We start from the raw sequence: 12,196 nt of genomic DNA, 5'->3' as shown, positions 1-12,196 counted from the left end.
AGATGAGAAGAATAATCTCACTCTTCCAGCTGAATTCATGTTTTCCAGAAGCAAGAAAGAATGAGGCTACAAGGAAAGAGAATAATGGTTCCCTGGAAAATTCAGCCAGAGTTACATAGCCTAAAGAGCAATGCCCTGACTGCACATGCCGCCTCCAAAGACAGGACAAAAAATCCTTGTGATAGAGAAATGGGGAGCACCACAGAACAATTCCAGCCTCTTGACAGTGGCAGATGGGAAAGCCAAACCTTTCCTTTAACTCATCACTCACAGGAGCTACATCGCCATTTAGGACATCCTTCATACAGTGTCCTGCCAAAGCGTAACTCAGCATTTATTACTTCTCTGCACAGCTGTTGCTCTGGTTGAACCAAGCTGTGTTTCTCTTGAGATAAAAATGATGCAGATCACAAGTGATTTTCAGTGTTCTGAGTGCTGCACTTTGCACAGCCTTGCATGAAAGCCCACGGTTTACTGACCTGACTGCAGAGTTCTGTGTCAGATCCCGCAGCATGGGAACAGGAGACTGCACCACCCTGGTGAAGAGAAAAACCTCGGTCAAAACACCACCAAGCACATTCCTCACCATCTGCTGCTCTGTCAACTAAGCCTGCAAAGATTTATTTCAAAGTTAACTTGCCTTTCCCCTACACCAAGTACTTCTAAAAGCTCTGGAGTGACTGAATCCTTATTTCTTAATGTCACCTCTTTTGCAGCTGATGTGTGGGGACTTTCTAGGGTCTGTCTAGGGAAGGCAAGGCTGGAAAAGGTTTCTTGTTCCTGTTCCAAGAACAATTGACTTGGTGATACTCTTCTCAACCATGACAAGAATGAAGAAATGTCTATTAGAGTGATCTGAGGTACATTTTCTGTCCAACCAAGCCAGTGTTTGTGCACTTAATGCAAATGAAACACTGAACACCTGCTTGTATCTCTAAGCACAGAGAAATGAGTGTGTGTCTGCCAAGGTGAAGATTACACTGATCATTCCTCAAACTGGAAGCACTCCCTAAAAAACTAAAAGTATGAGTATTCTTCATATGTGTAGCAGGGAACAGCCTTGATTTTAGTGCTGCAGACTAAATGGGCAAAGCCAAAATATATCTATGCTATCATTACCTGGATTTTTCTCCGATGTAATGCAGATTAGCATATAAAAAGCAGAGTTTTGGGGTTTTTAGGCAACATGCACTAATGGGAAGTCACATCAGCCCACATTAACATCTACACAATGGTAAAGAAGCCAAAACATGACCCTACCACTACCACTTTTATTACCCAGGCCTGAACTGAGCACTACCACTTTTATTACACAGGCCTTGTTTACCTCATAAAACAATAACTAAACACAAAAATCAGCCTTCCACAGGCAAAATGACAAACAAACAAAGGCTCCTCAGCAAATAAACAGATGCATTAGAGCATTTTAAAGATATCTGAGGCTGCTTTAAAAGCCAAGTTGAGAGGTTAAAAATGGGACCATAGAATGCAAATTTCACTTGCTGGGGATTTCCTCTGTGCTGGAGGTAACATAGGCCTGCTCTGAATCCTCAGACCTACAGATGTGGTCTTGTCTGGAGCTTTAATTTACTCCTTGTGAGCACAAAAACATTTCTGCTGCCATAAGAGCAGGAGGGGTCTTCCAGCAGCAAGAACACACCCCCCAAAGGCCACACTCACTGATCTGGAAGGACGGCATTGTTGTTCAAGGTGAGCTTTCCCTGGATGCCATGGCACAGCTCCGGTGGGATGTCCACTGCCTATGGAGGAAGTTTTCAGCTGCAGTGCTTCAGACCTCCCATCTCACCATTTCCACTAAACAACAAGTGCAACCTACCTCTGTGTTCTTGGTCTTGTACTGCTCCACAATGAAGTCACAGAGTGGATGGTGCTTCCCAACAAAGAGAACATCACTGCCAAGGCTGTTCCTCCTGCCTGGAGAAATTATGGGAATGGGGCAAGAGTTCAGAGGAAAGAGGGAAGGAAGGAATGCAGCAAACCAACAATGCTGTCCTGGTGACACCTCCACAAAATCCAAGTTTCACCGTGATTTAGGAGAAAGCTCTGAACGTTTCCTGAGAACATAGGAAAGACAGTATCTTCCAAGAGCAGGATGTATCTGGTCCCAGGGACAGCTGGCAGGCAGTAAAATAATGGGAATCTTGTGTTCAGTGGAGGAATGCTGAATTTAGAATAGAGTAACACTGCAGATACAGACAGCAATGATAAAAACCAACTCCAAACCGCACACACCTCCACAGTTTACCCACAAGAACCAGATGTTATTTCTGTAGAACAAAGAAACAAATGTAAGCATTTATAAGCGAACAAGTCTTACAAAACAAATCCACTGAGGATCACTCTGATTACCAGCAGAACCCCTGAGGAAGATTCTGTCATAAACTCCACCCAACCAAACATTGAGGACACCTTGTTCATTCATTTATGGTGAAATTCATAGGTAGCAATGAAATACCCCAATTCTTTGACTCAACACCCCAACTCTTACTCTCTTCAGGAGTGAGGTCAGGGTACACTTCCTCCAGGGCAGCTCTGAGGCGTCGCTCATCCACAAAGGGCAACAACGCTACACCTGGCAAAACCAAAACAGTGTTTCCTCCCACTTGTTGAAAAAACCCAGAACATCCCCAAAAACAGACACCAGCATGGCAAGCTCTGATAAGATTCCTTAGACAAGAAACAGCTAGAACAGTGGGAATCTGAAGGAATCACACTTTTGCTTCAGAAGTCAGATCTTTCGGTGGCTTTATTAAAACAAAACCTGTTGCACTCAAACTGAAAATCTAAAACTTTACCTGCAGTGTAAATTACACCCAACCACAGAATCTGGCAGACGTTGGAAATTAACATTCTCTAAATAAAGGAAAAGTTGTATAAATGCTGTAGCTCTTTTTCATTCTTTGTATGTTCCAAAATATTTCTATATTCCCCAAAGTATTTTTGGCACAGTACTAACGAGCCACTGATTGTGTAGAACAAGATCCATTAATTAAATGCAAAGGAGACAAAAGACAATTACACACTGAGGGTGATAAAAACAGAAGAATGATTACTCTAGTTCAGGACAAATGAACAAATCTAGAATGACTGCTGAAATTACCAATAATCATTGCCAATCCAAAACCAGTTACTGAATCATAATTTGCTCTTCATACTAATTTCTTTACAAAAATAGACCTGCTGCAAAATACTTGTCCCCATAACAAGTAACACAAGTTACCTTTGTGACTTGGTGCAGCGTTTTCTCACTAAGATATTTTCCCAATTTCTTTCTGTTTTTACAGGTTTTTAAGACTAATGTCTAAAAATTTAAAAAAAGGAAAGTTGAAGTTTCACCTTGCCAAGCATATTTCTTCCCATTCAGATCAATAGCAAAGTCTTCAGGGTAGAAGTCAATGATGCTTGATTCCTAGAAATTTAAAAAAAAAAAAAAAAAATCACCCTTAAAGTCAACTCTGACATGGGTTCAGAATGTTACATAGTGCCAAACAGAAAGGTCTTTGATAACAGAAACAGCTTTCATTAAAAGCCATTTAAAACCAAAGTGAGGACAGGCACTTGCATTACTCAGATTTAAAATAAGAAATCGAGGAGAGAGAAAAATTAGGATAAATAAAGAGATATAATTAGGGTAAGTTTCTGCTCCCCAAGTAAGTTTTGGAAGATTTCTGGAAGAAACTAAACCATCTGAAGTGTAAGAGAGCTAGGAAATGACATCTGAATTCCAAGAAATCACTTTCAAGGATTTTGAAGAACCACTGCAATCTACCAAAACCTTTCCCCTCCTGGTCTGCAGCATTTCTCTGCCTGAAGTGAGAAGCAGCAGGTCTCTTTACACCAGTGCAAGATGACCTGAGCTTCCAGACAGGAATACAAGAGGGATTGATTCTCACTGGATCTGTCATGAGTTTCCTCCACGTTGGCGGCAGGAAGTTTCCACTGGCGGCCGGGAACACCCCCATCAGCTGTTCAAGAGGCTTAAACTGTTAAGAAAAGACAAGCAGGTGTGGGACACTTGGAATGAGAGGGCAAATCAGCAGTGAATGAATTGATAAATTAGGAGCCCTACCGGTTTGGAGCCCTTCTCAAAGTCTGAAGGCATATCTGCAATGCCCTCGAAGTCTGAGGCAAAGGGAGCATAGTGAAAAGGGTAATACCAGTTCCAGGATGCACAGCCCTGCAGCAGGGAGGTGGGAGACACAAAAAAATCACATATATCAGCAAATGAAAATCATGCAGCCCAATCACCAAACATGACAACGTGGCAGAGAGCAGTTTACACTCCTGTCTTCCACAGCAAAATCCCTATGCTAACTTGGGAAAGTGTGGGAGCAGAGACCCCCAGCACGCTCTACTGGGTGTGCAAATGTGAACAGTATTTGCTGCAGACATGCTGAGAAGCACTCTGGTTTTTACTGGTGCTCCTCTCTCCAGTACCAGCACTACTGCACACTTGGAGTAGCACGTTGCTCTTCACGTCTTGTTCTCCTGCCTTGAGCAGTGGGGAATGCAAAGTGTGTCCTCAGAAAGGAGAGAATCAAGCAAACTCAAAACACACCAGAACACCGTGCATCTCGTAAAGGAAATGTGGCTCCAAAGGGTCTAAGTCAAGCTTTCACCTTCTCAGCTATTTTTCTTAGCAGCACTACTTGAAACAAAAGCTCACTACTATTTTGACTTCCAGTTCTGAACGATTAAATGTCAACAAGGCTCCTCCAGTGATATTTTTGGTATAATAGTACAGCACCTATAATTATTCTCTGCAGTCCTTTGGACAGACGTGGAATGTTTCAAAGGCCAGGTGGATTGCTTTTTTCTTTTTTTTTTTTTCATCCCCCCCCACCCCGCAAACAAATGTTCCCTCTAGTGGGACATACCCTGCATTATTAGCTTTCTGTAGGAATCGAAATGCATATAATATATTCTGACACAAGTTTTATGGACAGCTAGCAGCAGTTATTGGAGTCAATTTTTATTATGGTGAGAAGAAAAAAAGCCAAACAAAGATCCTCAAGCAAACATATTTTGAAGTTCCCCCAGCCCAACAGCTTCCTAACCTCATTTCCATATCAGCAGGGAGTGATTTTCTAGCTACTCCATGCCCACACAACAGACTGAAATGGTCTTGTGTTCTTGTACCACTGAAGGGGACACTTTTACCTACAGCTCACCTGAAGGCTCATTTCCACCCCTGGAGGCAGATGAGCACATAGAGAGTTGTGAAAAATGCCGTCATGACTAAAAAAACACAGTTTGCTTGTGCCCAGGATCCTTATAATTCCCAACTATAAAGGCATGCAGGTGACATCTGTCCTTTGTAAAAGGAGGTCATGCACACAAGGATGTGGGGAACTCAGCTTCCCTGCAGACGAGCTGCACCAGAACTTTCAAACCTTAAACTTGATGCTTTTGATCCCCCATAACAGATGAGCCAGAGCTCAAATTCAAGGAATGGTTAGATCAGGAGGAAAGGGGATACATTCCCATTTTGTTCCAAGGGGGGAAGTGAAAAAACCTATTGGAAACTGCATTTTGTAGGCACCTGAGGTATCTGCCCTTCCTGTGCTCCCACCTGGACAGGTGGTAGCCACTGAAGAAAAATACTAAGTTTTAAGTACACAGCCCCATGTGGAAGCTACAAATTCATGGTGAGATGGGACAAACTCCATGGGCTGGAGCACACTGTGCTCCCAGGTCAGAGTCAGTCTAACTGACTTTGTCTTTAGGGCACAGAGCTCATTATTAACCATTGGTGCAATAAACCCCAGCATGGCCCACTAATCTCTTGCCAATCTGACATCTCTATCAAAAAATTTGAATCTGATACAGATTACTTCAATCATAACACACTTTATGGAGCACCATTACAATCTATGGAGGAGACTGACAACTCTGTCCCTTGCAAATTCTTACTGGCATTTCACAGGCTTTGTTCTTTGTTCTCTCATTTAGTCACCTGCGGTATCATTATTTGTGGGAAAAGGAAAATAGCAGTGGTTCTTGCTGCAGAGTGCTGCTACCAGATGTGAGAACCAGAATCCCAGAATCACTGAGGCTGGAAAAGACCTCTGAGAGAAGAGTCCAACCTGTGACCAATCACCACCTTGTCAACCAGATCAGAGCACTGAGCGCCATGTCCAGTTGGTCTTTCAGCAGCTGCAGGGACGGTGAAACAGCATTTGAACCCCCAGTGTCAAACAGAATGGGCACATGTTTGTTTTACACCTTCAAAAAAACCCCACAACTTTTCCAAAATGAGGGACAGACTGAAACAAATTCAGACAAGAAAATGTGGGGTACCTGATAATAATATCTGAGAACCCAGCAAAGCCCTTCCACGTAGGACTGCACAACCTTGCGACGGAATTTCTCATCTGATGCATCCACATCGAATTTGTTTTTATAATAGCGCTGCTTCCAACCGGTTTCCCACAACCTGCAACACAACCAGGCACAGGTAACATGTTAACATGGATGGACACCTCAACAGATGCACATTTGCAGGTCTGAATTACAGTGTAAAACAAAGCCACTTCCTACTTCAGTTGCCATTTATATACAGTTGAAACAAAAGCAGAAAAAGTGATGCTCAGAAGCAACAGAATAAAATGTGACTGTTGGCAGAATTGATAGAGTTTTCCTCTACCTCAAATATAAAGGCAAGCAAATGTGTAACAATTTCTGTGTTCTGCTGCTGTTCAGACAAGCTGTGATTACCAGAGGCACTTCTGCAGCTCAGAGCTCAGCACCCTGTGCTTGCTGCCTCATATCAGATGAGCTCCCTTTCACACAGGATTTTCAATCTCTCACAACAGAGGTGGATGTTGGATCACAGAAGCCACCTTGGCCACAGTTCATCCTTCCTTCACACAGCTCCCCCTCATGTCTGTCCACAGATGGGGTAGGGAAAACCAATGCTGGTTCCTCTTTCACACATGGGCAGCTGCACCCTTCAGCTCTGCTGTATCATGTCAGCAAAGAACCAAACTGGTTAAACCACATAATCCCTTAATAATAATTTGTTTTCTTACATGAAATTTTATTCCGAACCACTCCAAGAGGTCACCTCAAGCTGACACTGGTCAGATGCTCCCAGAGCCCTAACTCCTGTATATAGAGTTTTAGGAGAGAGCCACTGTTCATTTAAGCTTCCTTACAGAATGCACATCCCTTTGGCTCTGCAAAAAGGACCTTCCCTTGCTTCTGTTTTGAGACAGTTGCTCAGGACACTCCATAAATCTTCCCATCCTTCTAAGGCAATTCACACTGCTGAGCAGGCAGAGATGCCAAGAGATGCTTTCATGAATTCCAGAAAAGCAGGTAAGCAAACAGAGCTCCTGGCACTGAAGGCTTGAGGGATGGAGTCAAGAACATCTGCAGGCTCTGAGCTGCCTGGCAGACAGACACTTGTATAAATTCAAAAAACCTTTCTCTGAGATAAAACCCATCTGTAGCCAACTGCAACAATTTGTTCTGCTTTCAAAGTAATTCTAAATACAGAATTTATTTTCACAAACAGTGTGGCTGTATCTAGGACATCAATGCAGTTCTTTTGATTTACAATGGCAAGCATAGAATTAATTTCCACCCAGAAAAGGACATGAAAAAATATTCTGAGCTACAATAGCTTAAAAAAAACTGTTGTTGAATGTAGCACATCCTTTTCCTTGGCAATACCAACCCTGTCAGAACCACTGCTGCTCGTGAAACACCACAATTCATTCATACTGTTCAAGTTTGTTTTAGCAGCTCTGCTAACACTCAGATGGAAATCAGATGGAGTCCTTTATCCTTAAAAAGTTATTATTTTATATAAAAATACTGCTTGATTGATTAAAAAAAAATCAGTCCATTCAGATATAGACACACAGGAAAGAAAATAAGAGAGCAAGAATTGTGATATTGCTAGAGCTGATGGGCACATGTCACAAATACATTGTGATGACTGTGACCAGAACTCTGCAAGGAATGAACCCTGAGTGTTTTCCCACATCCACCCATGGCCTGACTCCACAGAAAACAAAACCCTGTGGCTGGACTTCTCAGGAACAGCTGTTAAGGGCCTTCACCCTCGATGCAAACACCAAGAGTTTCATTGAAACCCTTGATCAGTGCAGACTCACTAGTGGTTAATTCCCAGAAAATTCCTGTCTCAACCATCCCAGACTCAGCCCTCCTGAGATAATGCAAGAACTCAGAGACAAACCAGTTCCTGCTGCAAACCAATGATGGTGGAGAGCACTGGAAGTGAGGATGGATACTGCTGCCCATGTGCACACAGCTCCCAGATTCCAGGAACAGCGGCATTCCGCTCACATAATCATGGAATGTCTCACCAAGCTTGGTCTCAGAGGGAGCAGTAGCTCCGAGGCTGCAAACCTGCATGCATACTAATCTGGATACTTAGCTTGAACAGCCACAGCTCACTCATCTCACTGGAATTTACTGGATATCTTCACCCTCCACAGTAATTACCACTGGATAAAAAGATCACAAAAGCATCCAAAGACACCACTGCACTGAGCTAAATGGCATTAATTAGGCTGCATCTATCTCAGCAATTTGTTAACAAACTGCTAAAAAAATGGTTTCACCTGATATTATCCTCCGGCTCAGGTTCACTGTCACTGTCCTCGGGTTTCCGCTTAATTCCTCCTCCTAAGGATGGGCTACCATCAGGAGTCAGGCTGGTGTTTGGAGATGCTGAAGTTGTCTAGGGTGAGAATTATTACAGATAAACAGGGGAAGGTGGTGGTGGGGGAAGAGGAAGATATATTAGGCTTTTAAAAATGAAGTTAAAATTAACAGTTCTGAGATAATTACAAGCCTTCTCTTCAGTTCCAAAAACCTCCAGGCAAAGGCTGTATAACCCTTAACCCATCATAGTCAAGAGGCAAAAGAGAAAACCACAATCCTGTTAAAAGGTAGGCATTGATGCACAGAGGTGAAGATGTCACTGGCTTTGAGAAAGAAACAGGTGCAATAAACACAGCATGAATTGATTTAAAAATGTCATTCTGGATATAGTCCAATTTTGGAACACCACTGCAGCTTCTGCTACAACTTCCTTTTGAGGCACTAGTGGAAAAAAAGGTGCTTCCAACTCAAAACTACCAGAAATACTCCAAGTTCCTTCAGAGCTGGTCTCTTAAACTCCTCTCATATTTATTTTAATATTAGAGCCTAAAAGAAATGTCTCACATTCCAGAAAGGAACTAATATGCGTAACTCAGGTGCAAAGAAGTTTTGAGATTAAAAGGGAAAAGCAGCAGAAATTATACCTTGAAAAACCACATTGTATTTAGACTCCAGAGACAAAAGACACATCTCTGTGATGAAAATAACTTTTAATCTGTTTACTGCTTGGATGAAGATTTTTACCAAGAAAGAAAATATTTGTCATAATTGTTATTTAAAGCTAACAGGACTTCTAACAGAGCACTTCTTTCCAGTTTTCCCTCACTAATACCTTGCTGAAAACTTCTTCCAAGTTTCTCCCTTCCCAAGGGAAAAGCATAACTCCAAGCAGAAATAAAGAAGACAATTTTATTCAAACATGTTTAGAAAAATCACTTATTTAAAGCCACTGAAGAATATTGAAGAATAATGCTTGAAGTGTCAACTTGTCAAGAGATCTCGACAGAGCAGACAAAAAAGTGCCTGGAGTAACACGGGTTGCAATTCTTTCCTTTCTCTGTGCAAATGCCTCTGAACATCTACTCACTGAGTTCTGCCTGTCGTGCATCCTCATCTCAAAGGCAGCTTGTCGAGGGTTACAGATTGCTTGAGGACTGGATCGATTTCCCAGGGCCTGAGGGGAAAACTGACCACCAGGAATAAAGGAAGGCTGATCCCTCTGCAAGATAAACACAGACAAGGCTGCTGCAAGAGCTGTGTGATCTTCCCAGCACTAGGATGGTGCTCTCTCACAATTTTAGATTAACATTATGGGTAAATGAATGCACAATGGCACATTTTTTGAATATGGAATAGGAAAAAAAACCAACCTAATTTAATTTTTTAAACTTCGAAGTAGTTTACACACAAGCCAGTAAACACCATGATTACACCTACAGTTCCAACATCCAAAAACTAAAGTAGATATTTAAATTCTTGCTAGTTTCTGCATTGGGTAAGGAATTCACTTACCTTCAATCTCTTCCTTTTTTCTTTTTGCCGTCTTTTAAAGTTATCCTAAATGAAGAACAAAGAGAAATAAAGTCAGTCAAGGACACAGACTCCTTGGCAAACAATTTCATTATAATCTGCAACTGATGCCACAAGGTTTTTAGGGAATGTTCTGAATAAGACATAGGTAAATTCTTGTGTCTGTAAATCCAACATAAAGGGGATGGAATTTTCTACCCTACCCTGAAAATCTATGGGGGAAAAAAAATTACTGGGTACTCAAAGCTCCAAAACTTTGGTAAGGACTTAAATGATACACTGAATTCAGCTGCAGCCTTACTTGGGGGTGACAGCAGTGTCAAATCACACAGACTCCTTTCCTGTACTGAAGAGCTGCCCAAAAAGAATGTCAGAGAGACATTGCAGTCTTAGAAATATGAAAAGAGACTCAAATAAAGATATTCCTTATTCTGTGATTCCTGAGCCAAGTGAAAACTTGAAAATCAAACTGGCATTTTCCAGGAAAAGAAACTCAGATAGAAGCACAAGATTATTTTTTGAGCCTGGAAGAATTCACCAGAGATTATAACAATAAAAATATGGATTTTGGTTTTTTTTTCTTTTTCTTATTCTCTCAAAGGAGTCTCTCTGGCTAACAGTAAGCAATTAAAGCCTAATTCCAAGAATGTCAGAACAACAACAAAAAAATTACATCGTCATCTTTCCTCTTTTTGAAAATACTGTCTTCAACTTCCCCAACAGCCAGCATGATCATCTGGACCCGCTGCAGGTTCACAAACCCACTTTCAGTCAGGTAGCCCTGCAGGTCAGAGAATAACAATTGAAAAGTAAGCCCGTTTTGTGGCAAAGACACAGATATTTTTAAAGGAAAAGGAAAAACTCTCACCCCAGTTTTGTGCACCACATTTTTATAGATGTTAACCAAGCGATCGATTGCTCCCTCCCTAAACACAAAACAGAGGGTGAGACTCCTGGTAGTGAAAAGCACAGGCGCTGTTCTTGCAGGGAAAAAACACGGATTCTCATCTACCTGATCTCTAGAGATGGCAGATGAGGGAGGAAGTCATTCCCCACAAAGAAGCACATGAAGACCCAGTCATCAACGCTCCTTTCAAAATCAAAAGTGAAAGGCAAGCTGGCCATGGTGAGCTCTCTCTCCAAATACTGCAACACACACAAGAAGAAGGAGCTCGGAGAACACTGCACAGGGTTTGGATGGTATTTACAGCCAGCAGCTGCAGCAGCTGCCGCACCTCACCTCTCGCAGGACACATAGGCGGATGAAGATGAACTCTTGCTCTGAGACCGGCAGGGTGTCGGCAAACTGATCGTGCTGAAACCAGATGGGGACTCACATCAGATCCAAGTGCATTCCAGAGCTTCTCCAGCCCCACTTGCAAGGCTTGCTTCAAGAGGAGTTGAGAGTTGAGAGACATCCAAAAACAGGCTCCCAAGCCCTTGTGCCAAGTGTGTATTTTGCTGCTTTGCACATCTGTTCAGTTACTGATTGTTTGTTCTCATTCAGTGGGAAAAACCCCAAACAACAAAACACCACAAGTGTGGATATCAGGTTTGGCATGTCACTTTTGTATTTTTATTTCCAAGGGGAAAGCTAGGTATTGCCAGCAACAATTTGCACCATGTTCCAGCTAAAACCAACAGCAACAACAATTTGAGAATCTCCTTATACATTACAGATAGAAATAGCAAATTTCGTTTGCTATTTCCTAGAAAAATCCGAGAAATAGCAAAAAAAAAAAAAATCCTAGAAATAGCAAAATTCTTACCTTTCCTTGTTTCTCTCTGGGCAGGCCTTGGCAATCCTTAACCTCATGCCCCATCTGGTTACAGAGAGCACATGGCTTGGGTTTGTTTGGTTTGAATTCTTCCCTAATAATGGTGAAGTTCGGTTCGTGTGTAGCTAAGCCAAGCATGATCAGATCAGCTACCAAGCAAGGGAGAAGAATAAAATGTGATTAAGGATAAACAATCAAGTTTTGGTTGATTTCTTTTTATGTTTAGAAGC

General features: G+C 42.0%; 1 protein-coding gene across 3 annotated transcripts in view; it reads right to left on the bottom strand.

Moving 5' to 3' along the window:
- The window catches only part of XRN2 (5'-3' exoribonuclease 2), a 32,792-nt gene that overhangs the window by 13,625 nt on the left and 6,971 nt on the right, over positions 1 to 12,196 (bottom strand). For 2 of the 3 annotated variants that reach the window (XM_085575632.1, XM_021537709.3), the window contains exons 9-24: positions 11,958 to 12,115; positions 11,429 to 11,503; positions 11,201 to 11,334; positions 11,057 to 11,114; positions 10,862 to 10,969; positions 10,171 to 10,215; positions 9,746 to 9,877; positions 8,616 to 8,734; positions 6,322 to 6,457; positions 4,091 to 4,198; positions 3,915 to 4,004; positions 3,358 to 3,430; positions 2,510 to 2,593; positions 1,838 to 1,935; positions 1,681 to 1,760; positions 480 to 536 (exon numbers count right to left, since the gene is read on the bottom strand). In XM_085575632.1, the coding sequence (XP_085431758.1) occupies positions 480 to 536; positions 1,681 to 1,760; positions 1,838 to 1,935; positions 2,510 to 2,593; positions 3,358 to 3,430; positions 3,915 to 4,004; positions 4,091 to 4,198; positions 6,322 to 6,457; positions 8,616 to 8,734; positions 9,746 to 9,877; positions 10,171 to 10,215; positions 10,862 to 10,969; positions 11,057 to 11,114; positions 11,201 to 11,334; positions 11,429 to 11,503; positions 11,958 to 12,115 (1,555 nt within the window). The remainder of the gene's footprint in view (positions 1 to 479; positions 537 to 1,680; positions 1,761 to 1,837; positions 1,936 to 2,509; positions 2,594 to 3,357; positions 3,431 to 3,914; positions 4,005 to 4,090; positions 4,199 to 6,321; positions 6,458 to 8,615; positions 8,735 to 9,745; positions 9,878 to 10,170; positions 10,216 to 10,861; positions 10,970 to 11,056; positions 11,115 to 11,200; positions 11,335 to 11,428; positions 11,504 to 11,957; positions 12,116 to 12,196) is intronic. The other variant, XM_085575633.1, reaches the window with a different exon arrangement.

Source organism: Lonchura striata, chromosome 3 (genome assembly GCF_050655825.1).
Source record: "Lonchura striata isolate lonStrDom1 chromosome 3, ASM5065582v1, whole genome shotgun sequence".
In the NCBI taxonomy this organism is placed as follows: domain Eukaryota; kingdom Metazoa; phylum Chordata; class Aves; order Passeriformes; family Estrildidae; genus Lonchura; species Lonchura striata.
The sequence above is the reverse complement of the archived record's forward strand: the minus strand, read 5'-3'. Positions and strand labels throughout refer to the sequence as shown.